Below are 14,878 nucleotides of genomic sequence, written 5' to 3'. Positions count from 1 at the left end.
CCTTTTTAAACGGTAACTGTAACGGAATACAGTTACTCATATTTTGTTTTTTAAATACGTAACGGCGGTACATGTATTCCGTTACTCCCCAACACTGACGATGCCACCTTATCCCACAGTCCAGCCAATGATGCGATTCACATTCGCATCATTGGCTAATCAACGCAGCTAATCAACGTCGTTGACAGGCTATGACAGCGTCCTTATGTGCCGACACCGGTGTTTTAGCTAGCAAAGCGACGTGGCTGATGTGGAGTGAAGCAACGTTAATGACAACGTACACAACCATTGGAGATGTGAGCAGGACAGACTGAACAATTGACGGAAAAAGTGTGGACTTTATACCAGTTTTTAAATTGTGTTGATAGGCCACGTAAAACCAGAGTTACGATAAAAATATCTACAATGTTTGGTTTTCTTCCTGAATACTATGGCGTTATTTTTGTGCCACTATTCTGAGCGCACGTAAAAAAAGTTTGCAGGTGCAAGTGTTGCATTTTGAGGAGAAATTTATTTTGAGCGAAGACAAGCTGAATTTGAGTGAAGAAAATTCATTGCTGCGTGAAAAAAATTTATTTCAGTGTTTGCTATTATTCACACACACACACACACACAATAGCAGCCCCTCTCGCTCAGTTTTTGCATTTGCGCTCGCTCGCAATGTGTTGCTCGCGCTCTCAACATTTCTTTCTCTACACTGTTGTATCTGTTGCAACGGATGCAAAAATATCTGATTGGCTGTTCTGGTCTCCAATCAGCTCGAAATGACAAAATGCAATATCCCAGAATCCATTTCGTCCAAAGCTCAAACGAGGCAGTGGCGGAGGAACACAGAGTGTTTGAATACTACTCTTTCTGGATCACAAAATAAACTTTTAAGATATTTTCATGCGAGAATGGTGCTGTGTAAACTTAAAACATTTGCTCGATTTATCAAGACATCACATATTTGCATAAGTGCTCTAACGTTTTCGGAGATGCCTGTTACCCACCAGCTGACCGGGTGGTCACTCGGGTTAAACATAATATATAAGGCTGAACTGACAAAAACCAGGTAGGCTATTATAGGAAAAACCATAAAGCCTTTGAACTAAAACAAACGCTCTTGTGACACTGATGTACACTGTCGTGTTGGTATATATGCATGATTTGTATCACCTTCAAGTTTCCAAACCGATATCATGAGCAGCAGTTTTTACAGCTGTGGCTCCAGCAAACAGCTGATACTAGAAATTAATTTTAAATAACCTAACCCTAACCCTCTTGCTTACTTTTTTGCAAAAATCACAGCAAGAGACAGACAGATAGGTGTGTGTTCATGTAGGAATAGGGTGGTGTGTGTCCTAAAGACCGTCTGTGTCTCTCTTTGTTTCTCCGTCTTTCAGTCTTCAGTGTCACTCTGATTCTTTGAGGTTTTTTTCCAAGTTTGAATCTGGGAATCTGAGAAAGGCTGTTCAGGTCCGCAGGTATGTTGTGTTGACACACACACACACACACACACACACACACACACACACACACACACACACACACACACACACACACAGAGTTTAGGAGATCTAAGCTTACATTTCATTATTACTAATTACTGAGAAAATAAATCATATTTCATTTTAAATGCAGTACAAAGCAACAATGTCCTCTCTTCTCTTCTCTTCTAGATATGAATATGACCTCATATTGAATCCAGATGTTAACTCTTCTCAGCATACCCAGTGGTTTTACTTTGAAGTTAGTAACATGGCAGCCGATGTCCCATACCGTTTTAATGTCATCAACTGTGAGAAGAGCAACAGCCAGTTCAACTATGGTGAGGTGGTTTGTGTGTGTGTGTTCCCTCATTTATAAACTTAATTTGTCACTATTGTCATTATTGCTTTATACATAAATCAGTGATGTCACATGGTACTTATTTACTCTCCAAATAGGCGCGCAAGTGTTTGTGAAGAAAATAAGCACTCTGTGGCATCATTTCATTTCATGTGTGACGAGAAAAAAAACTTTGCATTTAAGCATGACTGCAACTTTCCACACTGCATGATTATACAACCATGAAGCTGAAAGAATAACATGCTGGAGAGAGAGCCATTCCCAATCACAACTGATTTAGTATCACCATTTTACCCAGTATGTACAGTGGGGCAAAAAAGTATTTAGTCAGCCACCGATTGTGCAAGTTCCCCCACCTAAAATGATGACAGAGGTCAGTAATTTGCACCAGAGGTACACTTCAACTGTGAGAGACAGAATGTGAAAAAAAAAATCCATGAATTCACATGGTAGGATTTGTAAAGAATTTATTCGTAAATTAGGGTGGAAAATAAGTATTTGGTCACCTCAAACAAGGAAAATCTCTGGCTCTCACAGACCTGTAACGTCTTCTGTAAGAAGCTTTTCTGTCCCCCACTCGTTACCTGTATGAATGGCACCTGTTTGAACTCATCATCTGTATAAAAGACACCTGTCCACAGCCTCAAACAGTCAGACTCCAAACTCCGCCATGGCCAAGACCAAAGAGCTTTCGAAGGACACCAGGAAAAGTATTGTAGACCTGCACCAGACTGGGAAGAGTGAATCTACAATAGGCAAGCAGCTTGGTGTGAAAAAATCAACTGTGGGAGCAATCATCAGAAAATGGAAGACATACAAGACCACTGATAATCTCCCTCGATCTGGGGCTCCACGCAAGATCTCATCCCGTGGGGTCAAAATGATCATGAGAACGGTGAGCAAAGATCCCAGAACCACACGGGGGGACCTGGTGAATGACCTGCAGAGAGCTGGGACCAAAGTAACAAAGGTCACCATCAGTAACACACTACAACGGCAGGGAATCAAATCCCGCAGTGCCAGACGTGTTCCGCTGCTGAAGCCAGTGCATGTCCAGGCCCGTCTGAAGTTTGCCAGAGAGCACATGGATGATACAGCAGAGGATTGGGAGAATGTCATGTGGTCAGATGAAACCAAAGTAGAACTTTTTGGTATAAACTCAACTCGTCGTGTTTGGAGGAAGAAGAATACTGAGTTGCATCCCAAGAACACCATACCTACTGTGAAGCATGGGGGTGGAAACATCATGCTATGGGGCTGTTTTTCTGCCAAGGGGACAGGACGACTGATCCGTGTTAAGGACAGAATGAATGGGGCCATGTATCGTGAGATTTTGAGCCAAAACCTCCTTCCATCAGTGAGAACTTTGAAGATGAAACGAGGCTGGGTCTTCCAACATGACAATGATCCAAAACACACCGCCCGGGCAACAAAGGAGTGGCTCCGTAAGAAGCATTTGAAAGTCCTGGAGTAGCCTAGCCAGTCTCCAGACCTCAACCCCATAGAAAATCTGTGGCGGGAGTTGAAAGTCCGTGTTGCTCGGCGACAGCCCCAAAACATCACTGCTCTCGAGAAGATCTGCATGGAGGAATGGGTCAAAATACCAGCTACTGTGTGTGCAAACCTGGTAAAGACCTATAGTAAACGTTTGACCTCTGTTATTGCCAACAAAGGTTATGTTACAAAGTATTGAGTTGTATTTTTGTTATTGACCAAATACTTATTTTCCACCCTGATTTACGAATAAATTCTTTACAAATCCTACCATGTGGATTCATGGATTTTTTTTTTTCACATTCTGTCTCTCACAGTTGAAGTGTACCTCTGGTGCAAATTACTGACCTCTGTCATCATTTTAAGTGGGGGAACTTGCACAATCGGTGGCTGACTAAATACTTTTTTGCCCCACTGTATGTTCTTAAACAGGAAGCTGGAGCACTGAGGGAGAACCCATGGGGACATCATAAAACTATACACTAAAAGTCACCCACTGACCAGTGTATTTGAACCCAGGAACTTCTTGATGTGAGCAGGCAGTGCTAACCGCTGGACCACTGTGTCACACTAGAAAGAGCCCATTAGATAAAAAACACTAATCAGAATATTCCATACGCAGCAATAACAGAATGAAACAACAGGTTTTCTTTACTAGTCTGTCTCCACAGAGACTTTCAACCTAGCTGTGTTTTTGTTTTTGTTGTTGTTTTTTTGTTTTGTTTTTTGCAATAGCTGGCTTGATAAAACCTAAAACCCCAATCAGAGAGAGTTTTTTACAGCAGTTATCAGCTTTGTCTGTTACACTGGTCTTTGTGCATCAGGTTCAGTGTGTGCTCACCTACAGACATGGACTAATTTATCAGTACCCTTACACAATATGAAAAAATGTGTGTGTGTGTGTGTGTGTGTGTGTGTGTGTGTGTGTGTACTGCAGGAATGCAGCCGGTCCTGTACTCAGTAAAAGAAGCCCTGGAAGGTAGACCACACTGGATCAGTACTGGAACGGAAATTTGTTATTTCAGGTATGAAAACATTTTACATATTTTTCATTAATTAGAGACATGTTGGAAATCCAAGTGTTGGAGAGTAGCTTTAGCAGGCTGCTGAAGGCAGGTCAGACCTCGAAAAACATTTAATTAGGGGCAAAAAAAACACACGGGTTTGAAACTTGTGTAAATTAGTCATAGGTCAAGCACAGAACTATGTGTGATTCTCCAATAGATACTTCAAATGAAGAAGTTCATTCATTAAAACCCCCCACTGAGACTAACTGTAACTGACAGCTGATTTCAGCTTTTCAAAACAGATGTTAGCAGTAGCAATTACCAGAGGCCTATCCATCCAAAGAGACAACCATTCACTCTCAATCTAGAAGCAGCAATTAACCTACCATGCATGTCTTTGGGAGCAAGCCAGAGTGCCCAGAGCAAAGATGCAATCTCTGCACAGAAAGGCCCAAGACTGGATTCAAACCCAGGATATTTTTGCTTTGACACAGCAGTCCCAATCGCTGCACCATTGTACAGTTTAACTTGGAAGCAGCAGTATGTGCAAAATACATTCCTCACATTTATCTTGTCATGTTAAAAATCCAAAATAAGGCCACATGTTTTATTTAAACACAGAAGAATTTCTCTCATACCTCCATCTCTGTTTTACCAGCTTCAGGCACACTGACCTCACTAGAAAAACAGTCAATAGCACCATCTGATGGACTGGGAAAAAAACCTCCCAAAACATTGTATTTTTGTACGTGTGCTATAATATTACCTACTGTTCGACTATGTTGTATCAGTTCCCCTGATTTAGATAGTCTACATATAACAAAACTTTTTTTTTTCTCAATTTTCTCCAACAGAAACAACTTTTGTCCAGCACAGGGCAGAAGGAGAACTACCTTTTACACCCTGACCTTTACCATCACCTTCAAACACAGTGAGGATGTCTGCTACCTGGCCTACCATTATCCCTACACATATTCTGCTCTGATGGTATTTTTTTTTCATATAATAATCCCATTTATTTACTTTGGTCAGAGTTTAAACTTAATGTTTTTGTAGAATGTTTATAACCCTATCACAAATAAAGCTGTGAAGCTGTGTAAAAGTGTAAACAAACTATGATGAGTTTCAAATCATACAAGTCTCAGTTAAATAATACAGTATAATTCACACTTCTATATACTAGCATATGTAAAAGTGTGACATATATAGTGTAAAAAATCAAGAATCTAATTAAGTTCATGAACATTAAATCATAAAAGTGACATATTATAGTCATTACACAAAGAAATACCTTAACACCTTTTTTGTTTGTTTGATTTTGATGATTATAGCATATTACCCACATCACTCAAAGCCTGAATATCTATAAAGTCTGTCAGCTGATGGACTCTTGTAGTGCCTTAAGATCTCCTATAATGACTTAATAAAACAGAGGACCAAAACCAGCCGATGACATGGCACCTTATATCACCTTAAACTGCAGAAACTTCACACTGGACTTCAAACGTTTTGGATCCTGTGTCTGTCCGTGCTCCCTCCAGACTCTAGGACCTTGATTTTCTAAATGAAATGCAAGTTTTACTTTCATCTGAAAAGACAACAGTTGAGTTCTTTCTCTGGCGACATCTGCTGTCCCTGTCCAGAACATTTCTGTTCATGGTGGCTCTTGATACTCTGACACCAGCTTCAGTCCACTTCTCGGGAAGCTTGTTAATAGACAGTTCAAGGCTGCAGTCATCCCTGTTGCTTGTGCATCCTTTCGCAGCACACTTTCCCCCTCCAGTCAACCTTTGGCCGATAAGCTGCCAGTCTTTTCGATAGTAGCTCACCTTTCTTGTGGAATTTGTTGATAATTGTTATCTGGACTGTATGTATCTCTTTTTTTTTTTTTTTTTTTTTTTTTTTTCTTTCTTCTTGAGTGAGATACATACAGGACTGTATGTATCTCACTCAAATCTTTGTGTACAGATATCGATACACATGTTGGGAAAAGCTGCATCAAGCCACGCAGATGACACAGTTAAATAATTTCAAATGTGAATCCATCTCTGTTATTTTAACAGCGACCATAAGCCCCATAACTATAACCTGAACATATTTTATAATATTTTATATTACAAAGACAGATAAGATGGTTACTAAGAACTCTTTTATTACCAGAAAAATCGTTATTTTTTGTTTTCTTTATATTTTAGATCATGCGCTGCCATCTGAGATGTCACAAGCAGGCTAAGTCAATATAAAATCTCTTCTTTCAGCTGCTCCCTTTAGGGGTTACCACAGCAGATCATCTGCCCCCATCTCATCCTATCATAGTATCCTCCTCTGCCAGACCAACCCCCTTGCATATTCTTCACTACATCCATGAATCTTTTAGTCTGGCAGCTCCATTTTCAGCATCTTTTATCCAGTATATATATTTACTAGTTCTCCTCTGCACATGTCCTGATCATCTCAGCCTTTACTCTCTAACTTTGTCTCCACCTGAGCTGTCCCTCTGATGTAATCATTTCAAATCCTATATCTTCTTGTCATTCCCAATGAAAGTCTTAACATCTTCAGCTCTGCCTCTCTGTACATCATAGCAGGTCTCACTACCTTCTTGTAAATCTTGCCTTTCTCTCTTGCTGCTGCTTCTTTCACAAATTACCTCCGATACTCATTTCCACTTACTCCACCCTGCCTTGACTCCCTTCTTCACCTCTCATGTACTGTCCGGTACTTTGGATGATTGACCTCATTTAAATTATTCGGCGTTCACTACCTCAGCTCAGCTCCCTCTTATTCACACACATGTATTCGGTCTTCTGGCTTCTAATGTCTTTCATTCGTTCTCTCTCCAGTACATACCTCCACCTCTCCAGGTTCTCCATATGCTCCTTATAGATCCCATGTCATCTGCAAACATCAGAGTCCACTCCTGCCTGATTTCACAAGTCAACCTGTCCATCATGACTGAAAACGAGAAGGGTCTCAGACCAGATCCCTGACCAAATCCCACCCCCAACAGCTTTATCCCCTGTAGTTACTACAGTTCTGCACCACACTCTTGTTCTGGAAAAACTGATCAATATGAAGCAGAAAATGTAATTTTATAGGTTCTATGTGAAGTTGGTTTATAAAGACTATTTTGTCTCAGACGACAAACATGAATTTTGAGTTTTTTAAGCTATGAGCAGTTCAGACGTGCAATCACTGTTTTTATGTGCACCCTTGTTCACCCTCATTTGCATCCCCTCCTATGTCATCTTGTTATTCAGGCTATGGTAAATCAGCTTTTTTATATTTAAACCTTTTTTAAAAAACTTTGTCTGCATTTGGGTCTTCCCTACTACAACTGAATTACTATTTTAGCTCTATTCTCTAAACCTCTGGGGGAAAATGTAACTCAATAAATAAGTACAATGTCTAAGTCTAATGTAAAAACAATGCAGTATAGATTTTGTACATCTTTTTATACATCATTTTCTTAAATGGCTGGCTGTGGAGTGCTTACTCTTTCTGTTGCTTTTCAACATACTGCACAACTTGCTCTGTGTTTTTCCCTCCACAGCTGCTATATAGTGAGGAAGGTTAATCACCAGATGCATGTCAGGTGTGTCATCCTCCCTAGCTGGCACCACACCTTTCCCTCCTGCAGTCACACCCCACTGGCACATAACTCCCACAGCCTGACTTTGGCTGGGAACCATCAAACCACCATCACCAGCAAATCTTCACATACCCTACCGGAAGTGTGAAGTTTTTCTCTCAAGTCCATAAGATGCTGAATTGGATATTTACTAGGACTTGGCACTTTCTCCTAGTTTTCTTTAAGTAGGTCAAAAATCCTGAACTGTAGTTCAAAGGGAGAAAATCCTGTCAAGGACCGGGGCACCCAATACAGGATCAAACCACTGGTCGCAACTGGTTTTAATGTCACTAATGAAATTTGCAATACTGTATTTTTATCCTATTCAAACCCTCAACCTGATCATCAATCTGTGGAGGAAACAAACGTGAAACATTAAATACAGTTCTTTCACCAGGCATGATATGAATGACATGCCCTGAGCCATCAAAACTGATGCAGGATATGACCAACTTGAGCTGCTGTGTTTGGAGGGAACAAAATGCAGACCCAAAGAACACAATCCCCACAGTCAATCATGGTGGAAATATTATGCTTTGGAATAGTTTTTCTGCTAAGGGTCCAAGGTCATGTATCATAAAAGTGTAGACGAGAACCTCCTTTCCTTCAGCCAGAACACTGAAGAGGAGTTGTGGATGGGTCTTTCAGCATGATATGAACCAAAACATATCACCAATCAAATATCCAATAATTATTTTCCCCCACTGTACAAAATTAGCTGTAATTCTTAAGTAGTTAAGGTAATACTCTTGTTAAACCCCTTGAATTAAATTTGAAAGTCTGAATTTCAAAAACATCTTGATTGTTTGACTTCAGCTCCGCTCTGGTGGTGTACAGAGGCAGAATTACAAGAGAAATATATCTGTTTTATAAATAATTAGAGACCTAAGTATATATTTGTTATTTTTGTCAGGCTCACTTGAAAATACTGCAGAAATCAGTGGATCCGGCCAAGGTGTTTTTCAAGCAGCAGACTCTTTGTAGCACTTTGGCTGGAAACTCCTGTCCAATAGTTACCATCACTGCCTGTCCAGTCAGCAGAAGGTGGAAAGACCTGCACCAGATGCGTAAGTAGTGCTTTGTAGTCCAGGAACTACTCATGTCAGGGGTACTTACGTGTTTACACAGCCACATTGGAATGGTAGAGAGACTGGTACTTATGAAGGACCTTTCTATTCAATTTGAGCACTCAAATAACTTTCTATTACAAGTGTCATTCACCCAGTCACACATTCATAACAGATTCTTCAATTTCATGGTGAACACATGAAATTGTCAACCTCACTCACTAACCCTATATGCGTGGAGAAATGTTTACATTTTTTCACATATAATTATCACTGGAAAATATTGTTATTTTCAGTTGTTAGACTCAGACTCTAAGATGCATATGTATACTGTCATGTTTCTCTACATGAGAACATATTGGAGCAGCTTTGGGCCCTCTGTGCAGAGTTTGAACATTCTCCCTGTATCTGTCTGGGTTCTCTCCACGTACTCCGCCTTCCTCCCAAAAACATGCAGTTAGTGGATTAATTGGTGACTCTAAATTGCCCATAGATGTGCAGAGTAGGCATTCTAACTTTTTACAGCAGAGAGTCATTGCCTCAGACTTATAAGTGATAATTCTCATTACTACTGCTTCATACCTTGCTGCAAACTGCTCCAGTGGAGGTCACCTACCAATGAAGCCAGAAGAATCACCAAATGTCTTCTTCAAATAAATTTTATTTTATTAGCGCCAAACCACAACAGTCACTTCAAGGCACTTTATCTAGTAAAGATCCTAGAATAGTACAGAGAAAGCACAAACAGTCAGACTAACTCCTATGAAAAAGCACTATGGCAACAGTGTGAAAGGAAAAATCTGTTTAAACAGTGAGAAACCTCCAGCAGAACCAGGCTCAGGAAGGGGCAGTCATCTGTCACGACCAGTTGGGAGTGAAGGGAGATGGACAGGACAAATAAAAGAAAGAAAAAGCACTGTAAAAGAGAGCCAGAGATTAATTAATCATTAAATGCAGAGTTATGTATGAAGACATGGGGAGTAAAAAGAGGTGAGTAAAGAAGAAACACTCTTACTGCAGTGTAACTAAGGGAGAATTCACACTCACCTGATCTAGACTGAACTGTAACCAAAGGAAAGTTTTAAGCCTAGTCTTGAAAGTAGAGAGGGTGTCTGAATCTAAACTGGGAGCTGATTACATAAAAAGGGGGCCCGAAACCTCAAGGCTCTGCCTCCCATTCTGCTTTGAAAGACCTTAGAAATCACATATTCCTAGGGTATTGTATCATCCAGGTCTTTATGTCTTTAAGACATTTCTGCAGTTTAATTGATGTGTCTCATCTGGCTTCATGAATAGACAAAGCTACACTACTAGCCAAAAGTTTGGACACACATTCTCAATTAATGTTTTTTCTTTATTTTACTACTTTCTACATTGTAGATACAAACTGAAGGCATCAAATATATGAAGCAAGATATATGGAATTATGTAGCAAACAAAAAAGGATAAATAGCTCTAAATATGATATGTTAGATTCCTCAAAGTATCCACCCTTTGCCTTGTTGACAGAGCTGCACACCCTTCTCTTCTCTCAATGAGCTCCATGATGTAGTCACCTGAAATGGTTTTTAATTCACCAGGTGTGTCTTGTCAGGGTTCATTTGTGGAATTTTCTTGACTTCTTAATGGGGTTGGCTCCATCAGTTGTGCTGTGCAGAAGTCAGGTTGGTACACAGCTGACAGCCCTATTTGACAACTGCTAGAATTCATATTATGGCATGAACCAGTCAGCTAAGTAAAGAGAAACAACAGTCCATCATTACTTTAAGAACTGACGGTCAGTCAGTCTGGAAAACTGCTAAGAAACTGCTACTATGGAAAAGAAACAAGCAGAAGAGATTTGTTTGGGCCAAGAAACACAAGAAATGGGCATCAGACCAGTGGGAATCTGTGCTTTGGTCTGATGAGTCCACATTTGAGATCTTTTGGTTCCATTGGCAGTGTGATGCAAAAAAAGTGAACAGATGGTCTCTACATTCATGGTTCCCCACTGTGAATCATGGAAGAGGAGGATGTGTGATGGTGTGGCAGAACCACAGCATCCTGCAGCGACTCAGGACAGTGACCCCAACACGCACCTCCAGGCTGTGTAAGAGCCTTTTGAAGAAGGAGGAGAGTGATGGAGTGCTGCACCAGATCGCCTGGCTTCCACAGACCTAAACACAATTGTGATGGTTCAGCACAGTACTTCTAATTCCCCTGGCTTCTGACCTTCTTTTCACTCTAAAAGCAAACATTGCATCTGTAGTGCCATAATGCTCCTCACTAATTGTCACCTCTTTTTAGCTTAGCTTCAACAAGTCTTTGCCATATCTTTATGGCATAGCTCATTTTTTGTAGTCAATGCAGCTCACATCATCGTTGTTCTAGCATTCTTGGTGGTGCACAGGTTGGTCAGTCTGGTGTTGCAGTCTCAGACGACTGCTCTATCTGCTGGTAGCTGGTGTTTTGCCCCTATGGTATTCCTGCCGATTCCTTGGCACATACGACCCATATCCACAATGAGTGACAGGTTAACTTAAGAAAGCACCAGCAATAAGAAAAATGCTGCAAAAGCACACAAAACACAACGGAAATAGGAAAATTGAAAACGGAAATAGGAAAGAAAAGATGTGAGGTAAGAAAAGATGAGAGGTAAGTGTGTTAGCCTAACTATTAGCCTAAAAAATCCGTCATCAGTATTATATGAATCATGAGATTAAAACACACTTACCAAGCATGTTTTGGTTCCTGCAACTGGTCCGTAGGGTTATTGTCTCCCCAGTCACTTCCCTTGTGCTTTTGGAAATCTGTTTTTTCCTATTTCCATTTTCGTTTTTCCTATTTCTGTTGTGTTTTGTGTGCTTTTGCAGCATTTTTCTTATTGCTGGTGTTTTCTTAAGTTGCAGTCAGTTTGGCCTCTCAGGGCCACCGTATAAATTGGATGAAAACACTATACAGCTCTCCAAATGTGTCTGTCAGGACAAATGATCTTAAGATGATCTAAGATAAGCCTATATGCTGATGATACATTACTTTCCTTGGGAACACAAACCTCTCTTCTGAAGACAATCAGACTCACTGCTAAAATCCCATTCATATCAGACTACTCTGCTAACTGGAGTAAATTGACATTTCTGCCCCTAAATTGTAAATTTCAGAACACCTCCACCACTACACTACAGTTGGGTAACATTAATTATCTTCATGAATAAAAAAAACTGTTTGTATTACTCAATGTAGAAATGTACTTCTAGATCACATTAGTTTGTAGAAAATGCATGCCTCTTTAAAAATTTAATTGGATGAATTTATTTCTCTCTGATCTCTCTGATTAATTCCAGTGCTTAGTTGGCGTTGGTCGACTGTAGTCACAGCTCCCTGTGTGTCTTGCACGTGGCTGGTGGTGGACACGGGGTCAGTGGAAGTCTAACAGTCTCCTGCGGGGGTCGGTTGGTGTTTTGGGGCATTGGTGTGTCTGCCTTGATTGCTGGTGAAGGTGGGTGGCTGGGGTGGGTGCAGGTGCTGTCTTGCAGTCTTGAGATGTGGAGCAGGTCCAGGTCTGGGGACTGGGGCCCTAGTTCCCAGGAATGCCCATTCTGGTTGGTTCCTGGTTGTTCCACCACATGGGGTGGGTTGGCCCACGTCTAGATGTCCAGTCCAGGTGGACTAGCCTTTGTGGTGGTGATGATGGGTGCTGGCTTATGGTGCGGCATTGCCCTGGGTTGCAGTTGACACAGGTCTGCTCTTCATCACCCTGTAGCATGATGTAGCATAGGCCACAGTTGGTAGGGCCATTGATGTGGCTTTGCTGGGTGTGCTGTGCTGCCATCCGCTGTCTCATGTCACATATCCTCCCTCAATTTTAATAACATCTGTGAGCTGTCAGCTTTCAGCCCTGATGGTGTGTCCGTGCCGTCGGGTGAGAAAGCTGACACCTCACTGATCCTGATGCGGCGGGTCAGCGCTTTGTGTTTATGTCTTTGTGCAGAATCCGTGTACCTGCTCTCATTTACTGTTTTAGCTGTTTGGTGGTTGTCGAAATTTTGTGAGGTTTAACCTGAGATTCTGGTATTTCGGGCAAAACACATTTATATTTAAAAAGCGATTCAGGATTTTAATGAATCGATATCGCGTAATTCAAGCTAGAATAGATTTTAATCGGAAAATCAATAATCAAAACCCACCCCTACCACTACTCCATTTCTCTTCCTGTCTTCCAACCAACAGTTGGACTCCACCTTCACTCCATCATATCAGCCACCTTTCTCACTTTACCAGTTATAGCCCGTACTCTCACCTCCAGACTCCAGCACCAGTTGTACTGTTTAGTTCACAGATCTGTTTGCTTGCTCTTTGTAGATCTTTCACATTAAAGTCACAGACACTCAGCTTGTTAACTGTATGTTAATTACGACTGTTCCACAGCCGTTGTAATCGGCTTCTGGGTCTCACCATCTTTGACTAAAGCTAAAGATTTTGTTAAACTAAAAATCTGATCTGGATAACTATGTTATCCAGATAGACATTATTAGTTGGTTTTAGATGTGAGCCATTAACATGCCTTGTTACATAGCATTTTTCTAATCTGCTTTAATACGTTGTACTTTATAAAAATGCTTGAAACGAGACCCAGTAAGTGGTTACAGAAAGAGGGTGATAGATTGCCAGAAGCAGAAAGAACAAGACAATGCTAGTGGCCAGACCTCATACAGGCTACACCCAGGGGAAGATGCTTGATGTCTAGAAACTAACTTCCTTGTTCAATATGTTATATCATTAGGCAAACTGATGATTGTGTAATAATAATTTTCCTAGGTAATCGCCCCTATATTGTACTGACCAGCCGTGTGCATCCTGGTGAGTCCAATGCCAGCTGGGTGATGAAGGGCACTTTGGAGTTTCTGTGCAGCAATGACCTGGTGGCCCAGAGTCTCAGGGAGGCCTTCGTCTTTAAGATCATCCCCATGCTCAACCCAGATGGAGTCATCAATGGCACGTGAGTGAGGAGCAGGAACATTGTTGGAATGGTTAAAAAAATGATATAATATACACTTTTACTTTACTTGAAACATGTAAGGAAACAATGCCCTTGGCTGCACTTACACTAGGCTTCTTAATAATGAAATGCTGCAGGTAGCATATGCTAATGTAACTACAATACAATATTACAATAACATTCACTGTTGATATAATTTTTGTCATTTTTGTGCTTTATGAGTTACTGACAGTTTGAACATTCTCATAATTTTACCTCTGAAATCCACTGTGGTGGTGTACAAACAGTTCTGATGCAATTGGAAAACACACACTTTCAGCTTTAATTGAAAGGATTTAAGAAAAATATGGCATTAACTGTTCAAGAAATATATCAAGTTCTATACAAAAACTTTAATTTTCAGAGACGCAAAACACATTTCAAAATGAGGACCAAAGAAATGAAGCAAGGAGTGAAGGAGGTAAAAAAAAAAAAATCTATCAGAAATAATAACGTCTTTACTTAACCTTTACTTAACCAAATCACAGTCAGGCTACGAAGTCTGCAATCAAGGGATGCATTTATGAAAGTAAATAAGAAAAAAACAAAACAAAACAGAACCCCAGATGAACTTGTGCCAGAAAGTAAGGAGGAGGAGAGAAACAGTTAATAATCTAAAACATCACATCATCTGTCAAACATGGTGGAAGCAATGTTATGGGATGGTATGTATGGCCGCCAGTCAGCCTCGGCACTGGTGTTCATTGACTGCTGATAGAAGCAGCAGGATGAAGAGTCTACGGGACTGCACTCTGCTCACATTCAGACGAATGCTGCAACACTGATGGGACAAAGCTTCACAGTGCAGATGAATAATGATCCAAAGCAAACT

The 14,878-nt window shown here is 40.7% G+C and overlaps 1 protein-coding gene across 2 annotated transcripts in view; it reads left to right on the top strand.

Annotated features, from left to right (window-relative positions):
- Window positions 1-14,878, top strand: part of agbl1 (AGBL carboxypeptidase 1) — an 82,077-nt gene that overhangs the window by 57,097 nt on the left and 10,102 nt on the right. For both annotated transcript variants that reach the window (XM_024803047.2, XM_024803046.2), the window contains 6 exons: window positions 1,386-1,466; window positions 1,662-1,810; window positions 4,262-4,349; window positions 5,186-5,318; window positions 8,876-9,029; window positions 13,827-14,007. In XM_024803047.2, the coding sequence (XP_024658815.2) occupies window positions 1,386-1,466; window positions 1,662-1,810; window positions 4,262-4,349; window positions 5,186-5,318; window positions 8,876-9,029; window positions 13,827-14,007 (786 nt within the window). The remainder of the gene's footprint in view (window positions 1-1,385; window positions 1,467-1,661; window positions 1,811-4,261; window positions 4,350-5,185; window positions 5,319-8,875; window positions 9,030-13,826; window positions 14,008-14,878) is intronic.

The sequence above is a fragment of the Maylandia zebra genome, linkage group LG7, assembly GCF_041146795.1.
Source record: "Maylandia zebra isolate NMK-2024a linkage group LG7, Mzebra_GT3a, whole genome shotgun sequence".
In the NCBI taxonomy this organism is placed as follows: domain Eukaryota; kingdom Metazoa; phylum Chordata; class Actinopteri; order Cichliformes; family Cichlidae; genus Maylandia; species Maylandia zebra.
The sequence above is the reverse complement of the archived record's forward strand: the minus strand, read 5'-3'. Positions and strand labels throughout refer to the sequence as shown.